The 22,204-nt window shown below is 40.9% G+C and overlaps 1 protein-coding gene and 1 long non-coding RNA gene across 2 annotated transcripts in view; one reads left to right on the top strand and one right to left on the bottom strand.

Moving 5' to 3' along the window:
• The window catches only part of LOC116699834 (uncharacterized), a 16,737-nt gene extending 16,027 nt beyond the window's left edge, over window positions 1-710 (bottom strand). Inside the window, exon 1 of the long non-coding RNA XR_004334520.1 lies at window positions 701-710. This is a non-coding gene — a long non-coding RNA (uncharacterized LOC116699834). The remainder of the gene's footprint in view (window positions 1-700) is intronic.
• A 15,918-nt stretch (window positions 711-16,628) lies between these two features.
• Window positions 16,629-22,204, top strand: part of LOC116701622 (arachidonate 15-lipoxygenase B) — a 21,803-nt gene continuing 16,227 nt past the window's right edge. Inside the window, exons 1-2 of the mRNA XM_032535423.1 lie at window positions 16,629-16,725; window positions 19,835-19,906. Coding sequence (XP_032391314.1) covers window positions 16,629-16,725; window positions 19,835-19,906 — 169 coding nt within the window. The remainder of the gene's footprint in view (window positions 16,726-19,834; window positions 19,907-22,204) is intronic.

Here is a 22,204-nt window from a genome sequence, read left to right as displayed (position 1 = left end):
TTCCCCCCCCCCCCCCCCATTTTTCTGAGTCCACTAGATGGAACTCTCTGTTCCACAGATTGGTTGAGAACAAAAGTGGCATTGCATTCCTTAGGTCTTCTCTTAAAACCAGAGCCCATCTAGTGGGCTCAGAAAATAAATACACTGGTTCATGAAGCTTCGTTGATTGCCATCACTACCTCATACCACCCTCCTAACTTGCGCCTGGCTTGACACGAGAGGTGTTCTGCCTTATAGGTCTGGCTCATGCTAGTTAAATTAGATGCGCCTGTTGGTTTGTTGTGCAAACGAGCCTGACAGAGCAACAGCAGAAGAAGATGGATACTCTAGCTGTTGAACGGTATCGTTTGAGCCGGAATCAGAGGAAGATCTATGTAGATCCACTTGCCAGTTATTGGAACTGACTCTTCAACTGGTAGTTTTGGTCATTTAGCAGTTGTAGCAGTTCAACACATAGCCAACATTGTGCCGTCCGTTGTTACCTAGAGTAATACTCACACGTCCGTGATGTCGGCATACGCATAATTTTGTATTAGCCTTGTTTTTAGTTATCTAGGAGATAAGCCTGTTACGACTCGACCATCCTGGCCTTCTCCGGTTGCCTCTAGAATATTCTTTGCAAAATGCAATGATATTTTCCAGAGTTGACCAGCCACGTTGAGAATCAGAGTGTCTGGAAAGGTGAGGCCAATTTTGATACCACTGTTGCATTCTAACCATCCCATTGATTCATTGGTTCACGCATTATACACAACACAGTAATTATCACGACAACAAATGAAAACTTTATTTGATTAAAAACAATTCTCATCTACTCTGTAATCTAAAAGATACAAATAAGTGGATTGTCCACTACATCCTGTTCTCTTTGCAGCATGCAGACACTGGCCTATGACTTGTGAGCTGGTGCTGGTGTTTTTGGTAGAAGTTTCCGTGTCGTGGATCCCCGACGCTGTGTCGTGCTGCTATCTGATGGAGAGTTTTTTGGAGGCGTCAGGGAGTATGTCGGGTTGGGTGCCTGTCAAAGCTGACACACCGGCCTGGTGCACAGAAGCTTGCCGGACTGCTCCCAGATAAGGAACACGGGGTGGATGACTCCTCGAACACCAGCCTCATCCGGTCTAAGGCAGAGCCTGTTGTGTGTGAAAGTCTTTTTAGCACCTATGACCATTGCACTTAGGAAGGATTTGTTGTTTGAATGGTGAAAAGTTATTTTATGCCTATATGATGCACATTTTTATTTTTTTGTTTGTAGTAAAAAATAGATTTAAACTACCAACTTTGGCTCTGTCTTCACTTCCTTTGACGGTGTAACCTCCCCTTTTGGCTTTGGGAACAGACGTCGGTACTTAGTTTCCCCTTGGCTGTCTTCCATTGTGGCTGAAGAATAACTGAAACAAACACATAAATTTTGTACATAGACTTTATTACCTTTTACACACAACAAGCAAATCCTCACAGTTATTCCAGCACAAAGCAGTTCTAACCTCTAAGCTGTGCCAAAGCTGTACTCTAAACCAGTGTTTTACCATTGCCTTTACCAGTAGACCAGCTTCAAATCTGAATGATTTACCTTTTAGACGCCGGCCAATTAGGCCTGATGTCTCCACTCCTTCACTGACAAAACCAGTTTTTTCTTGCCTTGACAATTTGTCCCCATTCACATTTGCCTTTTCTAAAGACTTTATTGTTGACTAACAAAGTTCAGGTCGATGCGACAGGCCTCAAAAGGTACTTCACACACATCTAGCATTCATTCATACCTTTTGTATACACACCCATTTGTCCAATTATTTTCACCAGCCTCCCTCCCCAAAAAGAGAAATAATTTAATTGAGATGCACTACCAATCATGCGATAATCCAGATGAATAGTTCTAATTCCTGCTTTAAATAGTTCACTATGTTTGTTACCTGGCTCACATATTGTTGATAAAAGTCCTCACTCATCCTGGTAGAACATTGTTATGATAACACTGCTCTGCAACCTACCCAGATCACAATGCTACCCCAAACCCTAAGACGTCGGTTTTGTAAGAATAGTCGAAAAGGTTACCTTTGATGATATGTGAGGTCCTTAATGTCTTTATGAGACAGTTGTTTGTCCCCGCTATGCCACACTCGGAAGCATCTGTTTCAGCCAAGCTCACTTCGTGTCGTGACCTCTTGATGTTCTCTGAAATACAAAAAAAACTGCAAATCAAATACCATTGCTCTGTACACCCGTTTTCAACGAGATTGACTCGTATCATATAAAATGATAACGTTTTCTAGTTCTGGTTGTCAAGCAACGGCGATGCTATAGCTAGCCAGCTAGCTAGCAGCTCAGCTGAGTAACGTTCAGCTTACGCTAGCTCGCAACCAAACTATCATGATTCGACTCAGCTGCAGTTAGTTTCTTGCTGGACATACTACATAAAAATAGCCTCCCAAGTGGACAAACTGCATCGTGACCTACTATAGATTGGAGCACATGACACCACACTGTATTTATATATTGATGGACAGTTAGAAAATGAAACGTTAGCCCCTTTGCCATTCAGGTAACAACACACATTCAGCCTATGACTAGCTACCAGATACTTAGCACCTTGCTAATGTTCATGTTAGCGATGAAATCATACCTTACAGCTTGTGGTTGATGACCAGACAGTCGGAAACAGCAACAGCAGCTTAGCACTAATCCTGCTTTAAATTGTCCTAAGTTTTGAAAACTGTCTTTGGGGGAAAATGTCCCTGGTATCATCCTACACTGGCAGCCAATGTCCCGTCGCGTTCTCAGTCGACCATCTATTTTGACCCTAACGCTAGCTCCATTTGACGCTGGTCTGCAGGTCAGTTGGCCTGTGTGTAAACGGTTTGGGGCTGGACCGTTCATCCTTACTACGTCCCGGGTCGTGACAAGCTACAGGTTCGAGATCCTACGTCTCTTTTGGCTTGTTGGATTTCGCCCGTTTCACGCAGTTTCAACATGTGGTCTTGACGAGGAAGGCGTCAATGGATTTTAAAGCTTTTATGTATGTCTCTTTTACCCACTGCACCTGTCGTTATTCACCTATGACAAGGTAAAATCGGTTTGTGCATTCCTAAACCCCTTTAAGTCTGACAGAGTGGCTCTCAAAGTGCTTTACATGCGCCTGTGGCTGATTTTGAATTACAACACACTGATAGAGTCAGTTGATCTGCTCAATATTTATCCTCCTCTGACTTCTAACGTCCCCCACTATCAGCCACACAACATGGTCTCTGGACGAATAATCTTAAATCATACAATAGCAATTAAAATCCCTCCGATCAAAAAACAATAAAAGTTTAGATATAAAACGGTCAAATAACCAATCAGGTGTTAAATCAGCTGAGAAGCCGGCGTTTTCCCCAGCATGGCGCTGGTCCCGCCTGGCCTTGTTCAGTGCGTGACAAAGCAACTGCGGCCGCTGCTCCTCAGAAGCGGGCCGCCTGGCTCTCGTGAGATTTCCGTTGCCCACGTGTCATACGTCAGCAGCAATGTCGATGGATCAGTCGGACAGACAAAACTCTACCCGCAGCAACGGCGCCGATTGCCAGTATACAATTTTTTTTGTTTTTTTTTTTTTTTAACAAAATCAAATATACAAACAAACAGCAGTCTAGAATCAATCAACACCATTTCAAAAAACAACATTGCCTCGGGTCGAACCAAGTCGAAACATAAAAGCATTATAACAGAAAACATATAAATTGTAAAAAATAAATACTGACAAACAATAAATAAAGGGGGCTATCTCAACATTAATCAAAAGTTTCAATAGATAAACCAAATCCGGGCTTTTCCAACCTTAACCATTTCAGAGATTTATACAAAAGGTTTAGGCTCTTCTTCCAGTGACACAAGAGGGTTTTTGGGATCTTAAAAATCTGCATTTATGATAAAACATGTTTCCCTAAAACGTAACAATTGTTTAGAATCGAGTCTACCTTCTTGTCTCAACAAAACACAACCGAACTTAACTATTCCTCACAGTCAGAGAAGTACAAATCCCCGGGTCTGGAACCAGCGCTGCAGATCTTGTTCCAGAAGAGGTTGCACTGACATCACACAGAAAGAACACGTGTCTAATTCTCACATTCCTTTTCACAAAAAACACAGTTATTTGTATCAAAATTGTATCTTATATAAGAATTCGTTTTGTAGGGAATTCCATTTAAAATCTTGAAGTTGACCTCTTCACCTTTGGAAGAAGTGGGGAATGGATAATACCTTTCCTTATTGTTCCTAACCGCCATGATCTATTCATGCTTTGCGCAACGCTTGTGCTCATCTCACGCCTACGGCTGCCAACCTAACGATGTACAAACGCTTTTATTATCACACCATGCAAGTAAGCATCACGTGATTTTACTTCCGCATCGATCTCAGATGCTGCCGTCACTCATTTAAAAATAGCACTGGCGTACCAGGGAAGTAATTGAGGATTGGTTGGTGAATTAACTCACCCCTGAAAAGGTGATTTTATTCAATGGTGCTCTTAACCCGGACAGCACGCTTCGTGTGAGACTAATCATGTCTCTGCTCAGATTTGGAAGCTACTGCCTGCTGCTGCTTTTGGACCACACAGTAAAGTCCCTCTGAGTTTTTTAAAGGTTTTATAAGTCTCTTCTTTCTCGGATTAAGGAGCTATACCTGCATCCCTCATTCCATAACCTTACAAAATGATCAAACAGATCGTATTTTTTCAAACATACTGGAACTTGCTGTCATTTGATTACAGAACATACACACAACAACATCCTTAATGGGGAGGTTATTTATGCTTATTGATAGTGCCAAAGGCAATAGACATCATTTTGTGGACGACAACTATGTTTGTTTTTTAATATCCCGAAAAAAGTCAGTATGTGTGTGTCCCTGTACTGTCTTAATATTACTATATCACTAAAACACTTTCCACACGAAAATATATTTTAATATGTTGACTTGCGGTTTACATATTACGTGCTGTATTTAATACATATCAGTGTATTTATTCACAACCTTTATTGTACGTCAAGGGTCCGGTTACCCTGTCTAATGCACACATTCCTTAAGTCGCACTGTATAAAAACATACAACTTAACCTCATTCATGTAAAAACGACATAACTGATTTATGATGACATTCATGGAGGCCATATTATATGTGTTGTCCTGCAGCTGGGGCCCTCGTTCATTCAGCGGGATACCAGAACGACTGCTTTCGGAGAGAGGCAAGAGTTTCGTTCATATCAGGAACCTCCTATTACAGCCGGATCCCCAGAGTCTACTGGAATGATCGACCTGCTCAAAGACGTACATGGCAGGCCTGAATGCCATCCGACCGTAGGTTACCGTAACGCTTCTTTAAGCTTTACCCGCAGACATTGGATTTTGTTGTTTAAATTGCAGAATGTTTGTGGGACTGTTGCTTGTTTCAACTAACTTCAACACAAAAAACTAATCAAGGACGATCCTTGCATGTCCATCAAGACATTTTAAGTGTCACCTTGATATTTCAGATTTCAAAATGGCATCTTTGATAGTTTTATCTCATTAGTTGTTTTTCATGTATGTATAGTATTTAGACACAATCACAGTAAGAGGACTTTTATGTCACGGTATATCGAACTTTAAATTGCAATTTTCCCCAATCCAAAATATTGACTAGTGCAATACCAAATCACAGGGAACGCAATATTTGTAAAAGTCAAATATGTGTCAACCAATCTGAATTTGTTATACTGCGGTGCTGCAGAGACGTTCTGGGTCGCGGTCTGCACAACCATTGACAGACTAAATAAATAAAAAAATATCTTTTGTTTTGTAAAGATCCGCACAAAAAATCCCATTTAAATTTTAAAATGTAATATTTTTTCAATAACAAACAAGAATAATATAAAGAATAATGTATAAGGATGCAGTTGTGTAAATGTACACATTGTACCCGGCACTTCGGTAAGCATATTATAGCAAGAGACCTCCTGATACAGTTTAATTACTAACACAACCTACATAAATCAACTTAAGTGGTGTGTTGGAATTATATTCACACCTTTTTATGTTGAGGACATTCCCTGGAACACCACTAGGAGTCCTCCACCTACAATTTGGTGGAAATAAACAAAATGGAGAGTAGAGATTGTGACTTTCCTTAACGCTGGCCCAAGACATTGGTTTAGTGTGATCCTTCGTCCTTGACCCCTACATATGTGTCAGCTAGTGGTACATTGTGAATGCGGGTTGTATATATGTACAATATTTTGGTTTTTGATAGAGTTTCAGAGACATTTTAAAAAGAAGATTGCAGAACGTAGTTTAACATCTTGATATTCTCCTCTCATGCTACTTTATGCTTTTTTATTTCAACACATTTCAGGATAATATTGTTGTTTTTAAACACCACATTTATCTGCCTAGCTCTAGAGTTAGTTGTTTCCTTGGGTAACGATTATACCAAACAACCATCTGATCAATTTATAAAATTGATGCATTTAAAGACTGAACACACCCATCAGTAATAACTAGTCCATATTTATGCCCACCAATAACGTATACATGGAAGTTTGGTGGTTTGTTTTCTCAGTGTGAGACTGGGAATCTATTGTAACTGACGGATTTTAACCACGTCCTTGTTTGTCATGAAGGACACAACTGAAAGTTTTTTACAGCCACCTTTTGAAGTGTACAAAGGGGGATCTCAAAACTTGAATTGTAATGCGTTATCTTTGGTATTAATTGAACTGAACTTCCGATTTAAGTTCCAAAACACCTCTTGCTTACATTTTTATTGTGTGTAGTCAGGGGGGCTGCCTTCCTGGCTTCGCTCAAAGAAAGACATTGTGCTGCTTCCTCAGATTCGTAAGAAGAAAAACGAGATGAAGAAGTTGAACCTTCCAAGGCATACCCTACCTACTCACAATGTAAATGTTCAAAAAGTTTTGACTTAGTATTTTGGCGCTATTTTAAACAATGACATTTTTGTTGTTTTGGCGTCCTGGCTTCCACCCCCCTATTTAGAGGAATTTAACAACCCCTGATTAAAGGGTCCTGCTTGATGAATATGTAACACAACATAATTAATTTTAAATGGGTTCTGTGCTAGATAAGAAATGTGGCGAGTAAACATATGCTCAGATCTTTCATTATGTAGAAAAAAATACTCCTAGAGGGAACTCTACGGGGGATCTTTAATTCCTGCTGTTTACTCGAGAAAAGAGCTTTGTTTGTTACCTAGTAAATACTGAATTACATAATAAGTTGATTGGTTCAAATCCAAAATCTTGATAAATACACCGATTCACCGTTAGTAGCCAAATATGCAACAGAAGTAGTGCTTTGTTACTTCGGTGTGTATACGGATGACAACACTATCACATCTATATTTGAATGTGAGAAAACCTAAAAGATTTTCTCAGGACTTAAACAGTCCCCTTGTTGATTCACCTTACTCTCTTGGCATAAAAGATTTTCGTTTTTTATTATATATTCCTGGAATAGCACTTTAAAATATAGTTATTTTTTGTTGGTTTGCAAGCTAGTTTTTTTTTAATTCTAAACAGAAATGGCAGAAGGGAACCTTCCTTCAGGTATTAGAAGGTACTAGATTTGCTCCTTAATCACTTTGATTTCATTAAAATGAGCCAAAACTTTCGGCTTATGTGTCTCCTCTCCTCTACACACCTGGAAATCTTAAAAAATTTTCCTCTTTATTTGTCATGTGACTTACTGCTGATACAGCTAGCTAGCAAGCGAGCAAAAACACGCAAAAAAATACAGAACATTTCGGCGCAACGCATAACACACAACACAAATACCACACACACAACATATCACACTACTACACACATATCACACCTCTACAACCCACTACACCCCTGCAACACAATCCACACTACAACACATTACACACAACCCTACAACACCACACTACACCCCTGCAACACAATACACACACCTACAACACATATACACCACTAGCAACCATATACGTACGTCTATAAGACATGCACCATAACTGACACTCAGTATAATGTATTATTATTTATATCATATTATATTTATATATAGTGTTGTTTTATTGTATCGCATTAGTCATCCTGTTATTTTATTATGGTATAATTATTCCATATAATATTAATTATTAAGAATTAGTTATTTTGATATTCTTGTATACTTTTCATATCATATTTCAATTATTAAAAGTGGCACTTTTAACATACTAACAAATACCAAACACGCCAAACCCATGACTCCTTTGGCTAGGTAATATAAATAATGTCACATTGTATGCCGCAACAACATACAGTAGTTAATACACGGTACTTTTGTTATTTCAGACTACACACGCAGCAGTAGATAGTGGATGGGGAAGTTCCTACTGGCACGCGATGATGAAGCCTTACCTCACCAGAACGGTGGTCCTAATCACACCTGTACAGTGGCTTCTCCTGGACTGATTCCTGCAGGTCTGTGTCTGTTGTGCATTAACTATCATTACGTTACTTTATTCATAAGTTAAATAACATCGTCCCTGGTCTTTCTGTGTTTTGGTAGGTGAGAATGAATTTGGCCAGTTATTTTTGCTGTACTACAATCATGCGCCACCGAGCAAACTGTGTCCAGGTCATCACCTGGGCAAGGAGCGTGGGCTTTTTCACCAGAGATGGCGCTGGGCTTCAACTACCTGCAAGTGTGCTCCAATCACAGGCTCTACGCCACTGTGGACTTTGGGCCATGTACGTGTCAGTGTCTAGTCAAGGCAATGTACATATAGCAAATTTTGATTGGGTGTAAGGTTTGGTGATGTATTACTGTAAGGTACCCTTGTGATCAGACTAAGTGACATTTTAGACCGGTAGTTCAATCTAAGTGTCCAGCTTTCTGTTTTTTTCCTAATGACTTAGTCAGAAGTCCTGAGGTTTCACAATGCCATGTGGTAGCCTGATCTTTGTTTTGATGCTGTTAGGTGGAAATGTAACCGCTGCCCTTGCTTCCAGAGACACGCTGAACCTCATGGACCTTTTGCAAGTATTTCCCTCAATAGGGTTTGTGATTTTTGAACCACACTTTATGTCTCCTCAGACGCTCATGTCGAGTGTTTCTCCTTTGTTACAGGTGAACTCTGAATTTTACCTGGCTGTTGACCACTGGGGTCAGTCACTCTGTCGTGTCCATCCGCCAAGAGTGGGAAGTCCCGTCAAGAGATGCTGCCATGGTTCGCAAACGTCAACCTGTGAGTCTACATGCATTTCCTATATACAAGCTTTAGACCCGATAATGGCACTCGAAAGCTGATCAGCTGATGCTGAAATGTAAACAAGTTGCTTTGATGGTGAACAGACCAATTTGTTTCGATTATGTCACGTTATGTACATCTGCAGATACACTCTCTCTTGTAATCAGAGGAATAACTTCTAACGTATTTAGTTAAGTGTTAGAATCTACGTGTGCTTTCACTTTTGTCTACATTTCAGCTTGTTTCGTTTTGTTCACTCCCAGTTACATGTCAAGAGGGTAACAAACTTTGGATACTGGAATGTGTAGTGCACTTTCCACAGACTTTGCAGCAGAACCACTTCTTGTTTGTTGCAAATTGATTGCCTTTAGAAGAAACCTCCCCCTCTGATTTGCACCAATCCTATAATCAGGCTCAACACTACGCCATAACGCTGCACCGCCCACAACTACACTATCGACGCCCCCCTCACAGCCGCAGCGACCCTCACAGAGAGTACTTTGCTATCCGAGGTGATTCAATGGTAAGACGTGGCTGCCCACCAGTTTTTGCTTTTAAATATCACCTCAGCTGTCCTGTCCAATGTAAAGCGTTATTATGTGTCAACACACCCACAAGTATTACATCATATTTTTTAAACCTTAGTGTACAGTAGAGTCATATTTCACCTGAAAAGACGTGTGTATCCTTTCAAAACAGTACCATAAGATACCAGAAGGACCCTACCACCCCACCAACTCCAAAGTATGCATCAGGATCTGTTGTGATGAAAAATGTAGGTACTCAGGGACCCTGTGTTTCTAGAACTCACCAATAAGTCCTTTTGGTCACGTGAAAATTTAAAACGTGAGTACTAAAAATCAAATCTCTGCCGCCACAACTCCAGACGATATCAGATCCTTAGAAACATCTGTCTTTTTCTGGTCCCGTAAAAGATTACCTCAACCTTCATTGAACTGAACCAGGTACTCCTTTTTTTCTATTAATGGAGTAACGTTTTTTTCAGTCATCACAATTATTTGTGGTAAATTGTATGATTGATTTTTAAGTTGTTTTATGAGGTGTCGTTTTCTATTTGTCCCTGTAGGCCTTTGGTTATTTTCTACAGGACTTCACTGCCCGTTAACTGTCAGCACACCAACTCCTCTGTCATCTCCCTCCGACCGGGTCCATACGAGCCATGTCAGTGATGGGGTATCTGATTGGTTCTTAGCAATATATGCATGCAATGTTTTTTTGTTGCTTTATTCCCAGATAGCTGAACCTACACGGGCGATCAAAAACTTTATTGGGTACTAAATATGTCTTCAGAACCGCATATTGTACACAATTGTTTGATTAGCACCGCAACTTGGACGGCCTGCTTGGTTAGACAACAGGTCAGATTAGAGAACTTAAGCTCGTTTTTTGTAGTTTGTTCATATTTTTCTTTTAAGATAGTTTATTGTCACTCTCACTGGCACCTTTGTAGTATTCTACACTAGTATAAGTTTTTTATATTATATAATATGCCTTCTAAAAATTTAGCAAACTGATTTTTTCTGATATACATTGCTGGGTATGTCTCCTCTAGGTGCGCGTGGGATATTTGAAAGGACCAAGCCAACTGTCAAAGTGCTGTAAAAGCTGCAGTCAGGTGGCCTGACTGGTGGAGAATATGGGCGCCGAATCACCTACGGAAAAGACATCAACGACATTAAGGTATTTTTTGTTCAGCTACCTCTTAAAGTTAGCTGTGGTGCTATTGACATAGGCTACGTTCACAAGGCTTCACTGGTTTGCAAATTTTGATTGTTACAAAGCTACTAAACAGTGTTTAGTTTTTATCAATTAACTTGCAAACCAATATATTTTACATTCAATTCAAAGAATTTTGAAATACACGTTACACATTCCAACACGCTAGGATGTCAGTGTGACATTCTCTCCTCTTTTTCTGTTGGTTCTGTGCTGCACAGGTGCCTAGTGTCCACCTTGACTCTGGGGAAGATGGTCTTAACCGGCTGACCATGTACAACCTCAGTATCGATGAGGCGGTCAGCCCGGGCCTTCTCGTGAAACCAACCAACAGACCCCCCATCACCTGCTGCTCTCTCCTCCAGCCTTTCGAGGGAAGCTTATCTTCCTGGTGGCTCCCAGCCCATCCCCCAGGACACCGGTACACTCCAACTGCCCAAATGGAGAAGCGGTATGTTGCTCCCTACAAGACATTGAGTTAGAACTAAATCCATTTTTCACATGTTTAGACCACACAATAATAAAGGTTACAGGTAAAGACACATGTTTAGAGTTGAACTAATGGAAAAACACATGGATCATCAATTGAAAATATCAGCCTGTATTTACATTCCAATTTTTAGATAGAACAAATAGGTATATAAAAGAATCATAAGAATCATTATAATAATATAGCCCTACTCTAAATGTGGTGAAAAATAAAAGCTAATAGATGGATCATTTCAAGATCTCCCTACCATGGCCCACAATAGAACTCTGTTGAGGGTTTTAATAGATGTTTTGTTGTTTGTGTAACTTTTTTCTTTTTTTTTTTTCTTTCAGGGGCAATTTTGGTATTAATGGCTTCAATTTGGGACGTTACTGTCACCCGAGGACCGCAGTTGACCACTTTTGTTCCTGCCAACATCCCCCTCAGCACACTGCCACCCCAAAATGTGACTGTTCTGGGAGCGGAAGAGGCTCCCTGCAGCTCAGGGCCATGTATGTGATTACTGGCCACCTTCCCATCCTGAATGCAACAGTCCACGTCAACGAAAACGCACCAGCATAGCCAGGATCATGAGACAGTGGTACCCTGTAAACTTGCCACAGTAAAAGCCAATGACTAAATATACTTGTACCTCAATAGATTTTACAAGCGGCACAACACCACGATTATGCCAACGCACATTAACTAAGACATTCACCTTCATCTATAACCAATGCACAAAATCAAATTAAAATCGATGACCAGACAGCAGAACTTTAATCTGTTGTTTTTGCACTTGTCTTTTGGAGTACTTATTATCGTCCTAGAGATAAATGAAGGAAATAACATTCACTTAAAATATATTATGATTGCTTATTTCTTATCCGTCTTTAAAGTGAGAGTTAGGCTGTTTCTTCGTTTTTCAGTAGGACTTTTGGGCTCGTTATTGACAGAATGCTGTGCGATCGCTATCAACAAGATGCCAAAGTTCATAACAAGTGACTGTCACGCAGCAACCCCTGCTAGGGTTCCTGGCCGGTGGCTCATTTGGTCTCCACCATAGAAGCACAGGAGACTCTTACTAAGATGATTTGTTGTGATAGCATATGCTGCACCATCATTGGGATAATAATGCTGCACACATAAATCATTGCACTACTCCATTGTGCTGATGTAGCAACGTTCGAGATCAACTTGTTTGAGCTCGATTTGTGGATTTTAAAAACTGTGAATGATGGTTAATTTGGTACAACAACAGGATTGAATGTGTCCTTTTATAAAAAGTGAGAATGTGTTTTTAGCCACATATTGTATTTTACCTCATATCAACCTGGTGGGCATATCAGACCTATTAGATTCTTTGCATAACGCTTTTTATCAAGCCTTTTTTTGTCTCTTCAAAATTCAATACGCCCTAAAGCACTTGCCAACACTCACAGCGCCTGTGTTTGTTTTATTTGGAAAACACATCTGGGCAAAACTATATGTATTATCATCCAACTACATGTACATTGGGAACTCTTATATGTACTTATATCAGCTTTTAAAATGATTCCCACTTATATTCTTCAAACCTTGATATCCTCCATGACCCTTTCTTGTGTGACCACACTTTTTGCCCAAACAAATAATAAACCAAGGCTTTAGGATAAGTACCCCAGTACTGATCACAGAGTCGCTGAACAGACAAATTTACTGTTTGTCAACATTTAATCACACAAACAATATTATCCTAGTAGTAGTATAGTCAGTAGTAGTAGAGTAGTATAAGTATTATAGTAGTAGAAGTCCCGCAGTTGTCTTACTCTTTCAAATTTCTTTTGAACAAGGTTTTGACATCTTGTCGCCCACTCCAAGCACATGGTGGCGCTATGCCTACCACCTCAAAAATCAAAGGAGAGAGAAAACCTATCAACGTAAGAAGCGGGCGGGGCCTGCTTGAAATCCCACGGCAAAAGAACACACCGTAGCGTTAATTGACAAGTTTTGTCCACGATGATGTAAACACGACCAATAAATCTTATAACGGTTATTGAATGTCTCGATACTACGCAGCCGGCGGTAACTAGATAAGTACCTTGCAAGCTAGCAAAAAGTTAGTAAGATGCAACCTAGTGTACATTTGGTTTATTAGTAGCTGTATGAAACAGGTAATTTAGCTGCCAACGTCCCTACACAACTAACACCCTTACGTCCATTTGTTAGCTTATAACAGTTTCGGTTAGCAACTAGCTAGGTAGCACAGTAATAATAAGCTTGTCCATTTACATCATTGCTGAAGCTTTTTATTTGAAAGGGCGTTTGGCTCGGGAGTCGCCTTGATGATGTGATTCATTTTCTTTAGTGATTTGTTATGTTACTGTCTTCTATTGTATCTGTTTTCATTTCATTTTATTTTTTTGTGCTTTTTCGTGTAAGTATTTGGTAGCCTCGGCCTTGAACTGTGCTTATAAAATATTATGACATGACACATATGACATTGACATAAACGGGCACTTTGACACTCCACAATTGCTACTAAACATTAACCTGTGTATCTTTGTTCTTCGGCAGGTTGTGTAACGCCTCTGTGTTTGGACATTTGCTCAAGATTCACGCACGTAATATGGATTAAATGAGTTTTCATGTTGAGATATTCTGACACTGCATACACCTGACAATAGTTAACAGACTGCCGTGGTGCCTAACACCGTAGCGGAAATCTAATTTTTCGACGTCACAGAGTAATGCCAAACGGCACATCCACTTCTTTTTTAAATCATCAGAGAACAGTTCCTTCTTGTAAACACAAAGCCCAAATCAGCTGTCGTCATTTAACCAGGGTTTTCAAAGTGTGAGGCGCGCCTCCCCGGGGGGGCGCTAGAGCACTTTAGGGGAGGCGCGTGGCGAGGGAACAAATAAACCGGAGAAGAAGCTATCTGCTGCGGTAAAGAGTGGACAAATTTTTAGTTAAACAAAGGCAGGGGAGACAAGCTCGCGTAAATAGAAAAAAGGAAGTTAATGACCACGACTCACTTAAGTTTGGGCTTTTCTGACTGCTCCCGATGATGCTCCAAGCCGCAATGTGTATCTGTAAGGAGGTTCTGGCTAATGCTGAGCAATGAGACCCTGTAAGCTCCGGCCCACATGAAACCAAGCACCCAAGTTTTAGTGACCAGCCGCGGAGTTTTTGAGAGGAAGCTTGACGGAGCTGTGTACACATGAAAACATAGGAGACGTTCAGTCACTTTTAACGCTAAGGCAACCGAAGCATCTATCGGGTGGCCTTACGCATTGCAACGACGGGGAAAACCCCACACTCGGTGAAACTTTAACCCACTTCTTCCTGCTGCTAATAGACAGGTGTTCATTAATGATGTGGCGACGCTGCGGCTGCCAAACTGAATGTCATCATTTTCTGACAACACATCAACGCCGAATCTCGATATGGGCGCAGATGTTTCGGCAAACAGGTAGTTGACATGTTCGTGAGCCCCTCCTCTCCTCATCTGGACGAGTCGACTGTATTTTGCCCAATTTGTGCTCAATTAATGTGTGTACGTGCGTTGTTGTTAAATGAGCTAAATGTTGGAAGAGGATTTTTGTTTTGTCCACCCTCTGCCCTCGCGCACTACGCAGACGAAATCTTCAAGTTTGAATGATTCATGCGGAAATATGGGACTGGGGCGCTGCCTGTGAATATGCACTGATTGTGCAAGGGCAAGTGAACAGGCCCGGCACCGTGGTCGGAAAAAAGGTCAAGAGGTCGCCCCGGCTGCTATTTTGGACGGCACTGCATAATCCACCGCAGTCCTTGGCAACTAAGAGGATGCCCCAAGACTGCACACTGTGCTGGACGAGGCAGAAAAATTTTAACTTATAAGTCGCGCGCCGTGAATCCGTGTTTCGCCATCCTCTGCAAGTTATGGGTGGCCTTTAAACGCTCCTGCTTCTGCACTCGGAGTACCGGTGGCTTTCCCGATGAAGGTCTCAAGCGCCTTTGTGATCTCCGTGAGGAGTCCTTCTTTTCCTCCGCTGAAATCACTCTACAATGGTAAACCATGGAGACATGAAGTGGGTTGCAAAGCTTGCCTATCTTTTCGGATGTCTTCGAAAAATAAACACACCTGACATCTGTCTGCAGGGCAAATGGGGTAGTGCACGTCTTTTACGCCACTATCAACTCTGTGATTTAGGAAAAAGTTGGAACGGGGGGTGCGCGTGTGGAGCGGATCGGTGGAATGGTTCCCCACGTTAAGTATGTTTTGGCCATAGCGGAGCTGAAGGTGGATTTTTTACAGCAGGTGGTCTGCGCGCATGTGGATTGCATGCGCGAGCAGGTTGGGAGTATTTTGGAGAGGAAGACGAATGGCACCCAGTGGGTGAAAACCCATTTTCCTTCACCGTGACCACTCCAAGATGGACTTTCAGCAGACGGAAGAGGCTCTGGCGTGAGCTGAGCTTTGACATGGACTTGAAACAGAGGATGAGTGGGACGTGTCCTTGCGTCACTTTTGGCTTCAGTAGGGACTGATTTTCCACAGCTCTCCAAAACGAAGGCGTGAACTTGCTCATCCCCTTCCTTCAAAACGCTATCTTTTGAATGTGGGTTTTCCCGCACCGCAAAGCTAAGAGCAATACCGTCAAGGCTGCTGGTTTAAGATTGATCTGCGGTTATACCTCTCATCAGTGCAACCCCGCATTACCCAGATTTGCGCATCACAAGCACGAGCACATGGGTCCCCACTAAAACTAGAGCTCCACGAGTTTGCACTGTGTTAGTTTTTGATTTAGTTTTTTAATTTCACAGGAATGTGCAAACATTTACAGATGTTCCAATATCGATCAAACTGTTTTTCTTTAAGATATGAAACACTGTTGGGTATGTAACGTTGTTTGAGAAAACGGTTTGGAAAAATGAGTTTTGGGGTGCTCTTATTAGAAAAATGAAAAAAGTCGTATTTTGCCATACAAAGGCCCTGATAAAATAATTAAAATGGGGAAATGTTTTACAAATGTTCAATGTGTTGAATTTATATTCATGTATAAAATGCCTTTTAAAAGATTAGATTGTTTCTAAAATACAACAATTAGAAGTTTTTTGTCGTGGCATTTGTTTTGTGGTGTGGTTGATTAGTGGGGGATGGGGCACAGCAGCATTCGTGCCCTTGGAGTGGGGCTCACCCTTTTCATACTTTGAAACCCCCTGATTTATACCATGGTGGACAATCGCTTGGCCACAGCTCTGGTCATCTTCCTCGGTGTCTGGCCTGCTGGCGACAGCTATCTCTCGGTGGCGTGGGAACGCAGCACTGGTACCAGTACAGTCTGTCCCCACCAGTCAAACGTGAGGGGGGCAAACCTCCTCCGAGCTCAGAGAGGAGTTCATCACTGGAGCGTTTGATGAGAATACTACAGTAAACCATGTTTCCGACTAACGGCACCCAGGGACGTGGTTGAGGTGTCATACTGGTGCCCGCCGTCCCACTGGTTCAAAGATCCAGTAATTGCCCCTTCTTCAAAGATTACATCGCTACAGCTTTCACACCTTTCCTCAATCCCACACTAATATGTTCTGTAATCCCCTCATTATTAGCTCATGTTATGGAGGCAGGCTTGCCTGCATTGATTTATTTTAATTGTAGTTAACTTTTCAATAGAATAATGTCTGGCTAAATTATAGGCAAATGTGATTAAATGATTAGATTAGAATGTTTCATTTAAATAACAGGTGGAAGTCCATAAAAACTTATATCCAGAATCATCAGATTAAGCAATGATTTAAAACGTCCAGGAAAAAACACTTGAGGGTGATAGTTAAAAAAAAAAAAAGTGTAATCGTTGCATCCCTCCCTCTTAGTCCATATTGCATAAACCTTAGCTCATCGATTTGCAGCAATACAACCACTGATAATAAAGGGGATATTCGAGCTCATACCATGACGGGAATTACTCTTTCTATTGGTCTCTTGTGTCTGTATGTCACCCCCCCCCCCCCCTCCCTCATGCTGCCCACCCCACACACCTACTGTGTGTGGTAAATGATGCCAAGCTCTGTTGAATTGTTGCTCTCTTCGACGTTAGACTCCGAGGATGGAGACGCGGTGTGAGGCTTCACTCTTGCTGCAGCATTTAGTCCAAAGTACAATACCCTGCACTCCAAACACGAAGAGGATCTGCTGAATAACATGTGAGTCTCCCTGTTCTCCCTGTGTTCGTAGATTACTCAGGTTGTGTTTCAGATTTTTTTTTTTTTAATCCTGCCATTCCCTTCCATTTAACATAGTTTCATCACCTCCGAAAGACCACTATTGTGACGTGATGTTAGACAAGACTTAAAATAGTGAACATAGCATCTGTGTGCACCCATTAGTTTGTGGACTGCCGTTTTGAAGCGTAGACTTTTAGCAATACAGGTTGTGGATGATTTGTTGATTACAGGGTGGCTCTGAGGGTGGATGCAAGCCATGTTTTAGGGTGCAATGTGCTAAGCTAATCTAATGCTAAGAGGACAATTTTTGCCGATTTCAACCATTTGCAAGACTCTAGCTAGTTTTACCACGTTTACCTCCGTACTTGGGCCGTTCATCTGTCTTGTAATGCCAGAACAGAACGTGGCAATCCTGAAGTTACTAGCTAAGGATAAATATGCATTTCTAGGTGATCAAAATGTCGCAATTACCTTTTGATGATTTGCACTGTTTCTCTCCGATCACTGTCCACGGGGCACCGGAACATCCGTTAAAATAAGATAATGTTTTTTTTGTAGTAGGTATCATTTTTTTGTTAATGTTTCTCCTGTTTTAGACTTGTGGAGGTGCCAGTTCTCCTACCCCTTGTGTCTCTGGCTTTGGTGTTCCTCTCGGTGGCCCTTGTTGGGTTTCTTGGTGCCTTCCTGTTCCGCAGCTTCCACCCCCACCTTGGGTGTTGGAGTGCTCCATCTACTCGCCGGTGAAGAGAAATATGCTGCGTATTCCCCATTACCCGCCGTGGACTATGGACACATGTCATAAACCATCTGTGATTTCATAAAGGGACCTTGCGACTTTAAGTTGTGGTTTCAGGGTGGTGGAGCGTACTGTAGCAAGCGACTCCTTTTAGTCGTAAACAAATGTATAATATCCTTTTGACGTGTGACTTGCCACCGTATGTTTTAGAGGAGCAGAAAAGGACAGAAGCTTGCGTGCTGTGCTCCCGTTTACCCAGTATTGCAGAAATCTACTGACATTAAAAGACAATGTTACTGATAATTCTCCAACATAATACTAAATGCAACTCAATGCGACTATTGTTGTATCATATAACACAACCACACTACATCGCAAAGTGCTGCTAATTGCCATTTTGGATTGATGCCCAGTATCCCGCACACTAAAGTAGTCAGGTACGGGAGCGGGGAGTGCTTTGAGGGAACAAATGTGAAGAATAATACAAGGCGTGTCCCGGACTCAACCTGACATGATGACGCTGGTGTGACCTTCGGACAACAATTGTCGTGGGTATTTGTACGCAGATGGTCGTTATGCCGCCCCAGCCCTTTTGTGCCTAATACGTTCCAGCTGGTGATTCTCAAACTTAAAAGCTTCCATCATCTTGTGGTGCGCCTGTGTTCTTCTTCTTGTTGTGAGTTGTTCTGTGCTCATGACTCCCCACCTGATTTGACTATTTTTAACCGTTTTTACTTTCTCATATGCATAAACCTCTTAAATCCTTTCTTTTTGCTTTGATAAATTAACAGTAAAGCTAACATACTTCATCAATCCTCAACCTAAGCTTAATCAACAGATCTTAGGTCCTGTGTCTCTGTTACTTATGAGTAACTTTATTACCCTAATAATAAGGGTCTCAACATTGGCCTCACTCAGGAAGTCATTTGCATAGTCATTTGCATTTCACCTGACGGTAATGTTCGATGTACTAAACTGTATACAAATTCTTCTGACGGTAGCCGGGGGTTGCCTGTTATTTTTCTTTATTTATTTGCTGTGCTATAGTGCGCTGTACAAACAAAATCTGATTGTGGCAACTATTAAAATTACTTGTATTTTCCGTGATTGGATTGTCTCCTTGTATTGAATACTAGTGGATTTTCTTTGGAGCCGATTTTTTTTAGATTTTTTGGCCTTTGGCATTGGGGGGTTTTTGCTGTGGTGTTTGTAGTTTGTTTCAGCTGACACATTACATTCTATCTGTTTCTGTTTCTCCCTACTGCCCTTCTCAGTGAACACAATGAGAATGCTTTATGTTGCGTTTTTTGGAGTGCTCATCTTTACGTCTCTTCTCTCAGGTAGTTGCACTCTGGGCACGGTCTGCTTTTCCTCCTGGCCGGTGTGGATGCTCCAACAGTATTGCCACCACCAGTATGGGTGGAGTGGCGTTGGGGCTGTGTCCCTCTATCGTGCCCTCTCTCCTTTCCCTCTGCAGATGAGCAGCTGCTTTGTTCCTCTGTGGGCACCAGGCGGTCCCGCAAAAACTACCCCGCATGCCTGCTTACGGGTAGCCTTAGAGAGAGACTACTAACACCACTTCCCTTAAAAACAGCCTACTGGTCTGAGGACTTTCTTAAAAAAAAAAAAAAAAAAAAAAACAGTTTCTGGTTACGGACTGTATTTGTTATAACTTTTCACTTCTTCTGTAAAATCTTTAGAACTACTAAAAAACATGAAACACAAACCATTTAGCAGCTAATTTGGAGCATAAGTCTCATTCAGGGTTTAAAACTTTTGGTTTATGTTATTCACCTTTTTATTTTTAAGCATCTCTAATCTGTTATCTTCACAAAGCACCTCTTTAAATGTTATTTTAACCACTCCAGATATTGTGGGAATCATTTGTGGTGTTAACTGTGGTGTGTGTGTGTGTGTTGCCATACTAAATGCCTTCTTTCGTTGCCATTGATTCTAAAGCTGCTACCACATTGCCCTTAAATCAGTTAGAATTAGCAACTTGCACAAAAGGTCAGACAATGCGTTTGTGTAAGTCAGGTATCTTTCTAAGTAGTGCATGAAAAATATTACCCTAGCCTAATTTAAACGTTTTTTTTTTGTTATGGTGGTTTATTTTTGCATAATCTTACTATTGCGCCTTTCCTGTGCATGCCTTTAAAGGTGACATTTCTGTCATCTGTGGTAATTGTTGATTTCATCTGTGTATGGTGTTGACTAATTACCACTATCTCCCTGTCCCCCTCGTATTACCGCCCTAAGATTTATTACAACGGTTCATTTGAAGGTAAAAAAAAAAACATTGAATTGAGTTGAAGACCACTCAAGAAACCCTGTGATCGCTTTGTAACATTTAAAATTCTAATGTTTCATAGCCCCCCAATTATTACTACTGCCATTACATTTGTTACGCTCCTTTTAAATGTTTTCTACTTCTACGGTTACAGGAAACTGACTGGTTTGACAAGTGTTGAAACCATTAAAGCTTTTTTAAGTGTTTTGTTGGTATACTCCAGAGTCAACGAGATTGACAGTTGTAAAATCTTTCATTTGCCAGTGAAAATCCTCAGGAAGCTCCTCTTTACACTTACTGTCCATTAGTCTGGAAAGTTATGACTTTTTACTTTTTGTTTGTCCAAAACAACTATTTTCACAGCACCAAATAGAAATTGTGATTTTCTTTTCTGTCCAATGTGTTTGTGTACCACATCTGATCTGCACTCGTGCTTTGTAAATGTGTTTATTGTATACATTTAAAGCACCGTACTGTTTCTGTATCTTAAATTTGCATTTGCTGACATATTGTTTTTGTGTGATCCGTTTTAATAGAATTATAAACCTCCATTATGCCCTTTACTATTGTAATTGTATAAAAAATTACAGAGATTACTTTTTTATCATTGCTTTTTTTGATACGGGCGGCAGGATATTAGGAAAATATACAGTAATGCAATATTGTGTTGAATATCATGATGAACTTCCAAAGATTTAAAACAGATATTAAAGTGTCTTAGTTATACTCTGCCTGGTTTCAGTATGCTGCTAAAATACAGCAAATTACAGATACAGCAGCTTTTTTTGATTAAAAAAAACTGTATTTAACAAATTTAAACTGAATTGGACATATGGCACCATTTAAAAAAAGAATAATGGGGGGGGTTGATAGATACACTTAGGTGGGAGTTTTCTACTGATGCTCTCAACTAACTAAAATTGTCTTTCGCGCTATGTTGCAGCCTTTCCTGAGTGTTGCAAGGGTGTATTTTGCAATGGATATCACATTAGCGATAAAAACAACATGCCTTATGCAGCCCAATTTTCACCACTGTCCTCTGGGCTAGCAATGGCAAAATAGTTTATGACCAAATTCTTCAAAAACTAATGCCCTCAGCATCATTTGTACTTTCTATTTAGTGATAATTAGCAAATGGTTACCTGCTAAACTAGGTTGTGAACTAAATGTTAAAGCTGCTAAACATCAGCATGATAGAATTCAAAGTCATTTTGGGGATAGTTCAAAGTGATCCTGTTTCCATGCTGTCAAACATTGTTTTGCATCATTGTCACCTGCAAACAATATCCGTTTCCAATTAGTCTAATTCATTGTACAGGATTGAATATTAGTAATTTCAGTAACCTGTGCAATTATCCTTAAGTCAAGTACAATAATAACTCTGGTATTAACACCATGAGTCCTCTTCTTTAGGCCCTCATGGAGGTAGTACTGTGCAGAGAGACACTGGTTCACGAAGCTTCATTTGGCCATCACTAGTATGAGGGCCAAAAGAACAGCAAAAGCAACATTTTCAGCCCACCAAATGTTACATACCCTATCAGAAGACCTCAAGGA

The sequence above is a fragment of the Etheostoma spectabile genome, chromosome 2 (assembly GCF_008692095.1).
Source record: "Etheostoma spectabile isolate EspeVRDwgs_2016 chromosome 2, UIUC_Espe_1.0, whole genome shotgun sequence".
Classification (NCBI taxonomy): Eukaryota; Metazoa; Chordata; class Actinopteri; order Perciformes; family Percidae; genus Etheostoma; species Etheostoma spectabile.
This window is presented reverse-complemented; position numbering and strand designations above follow the sequence as displayed.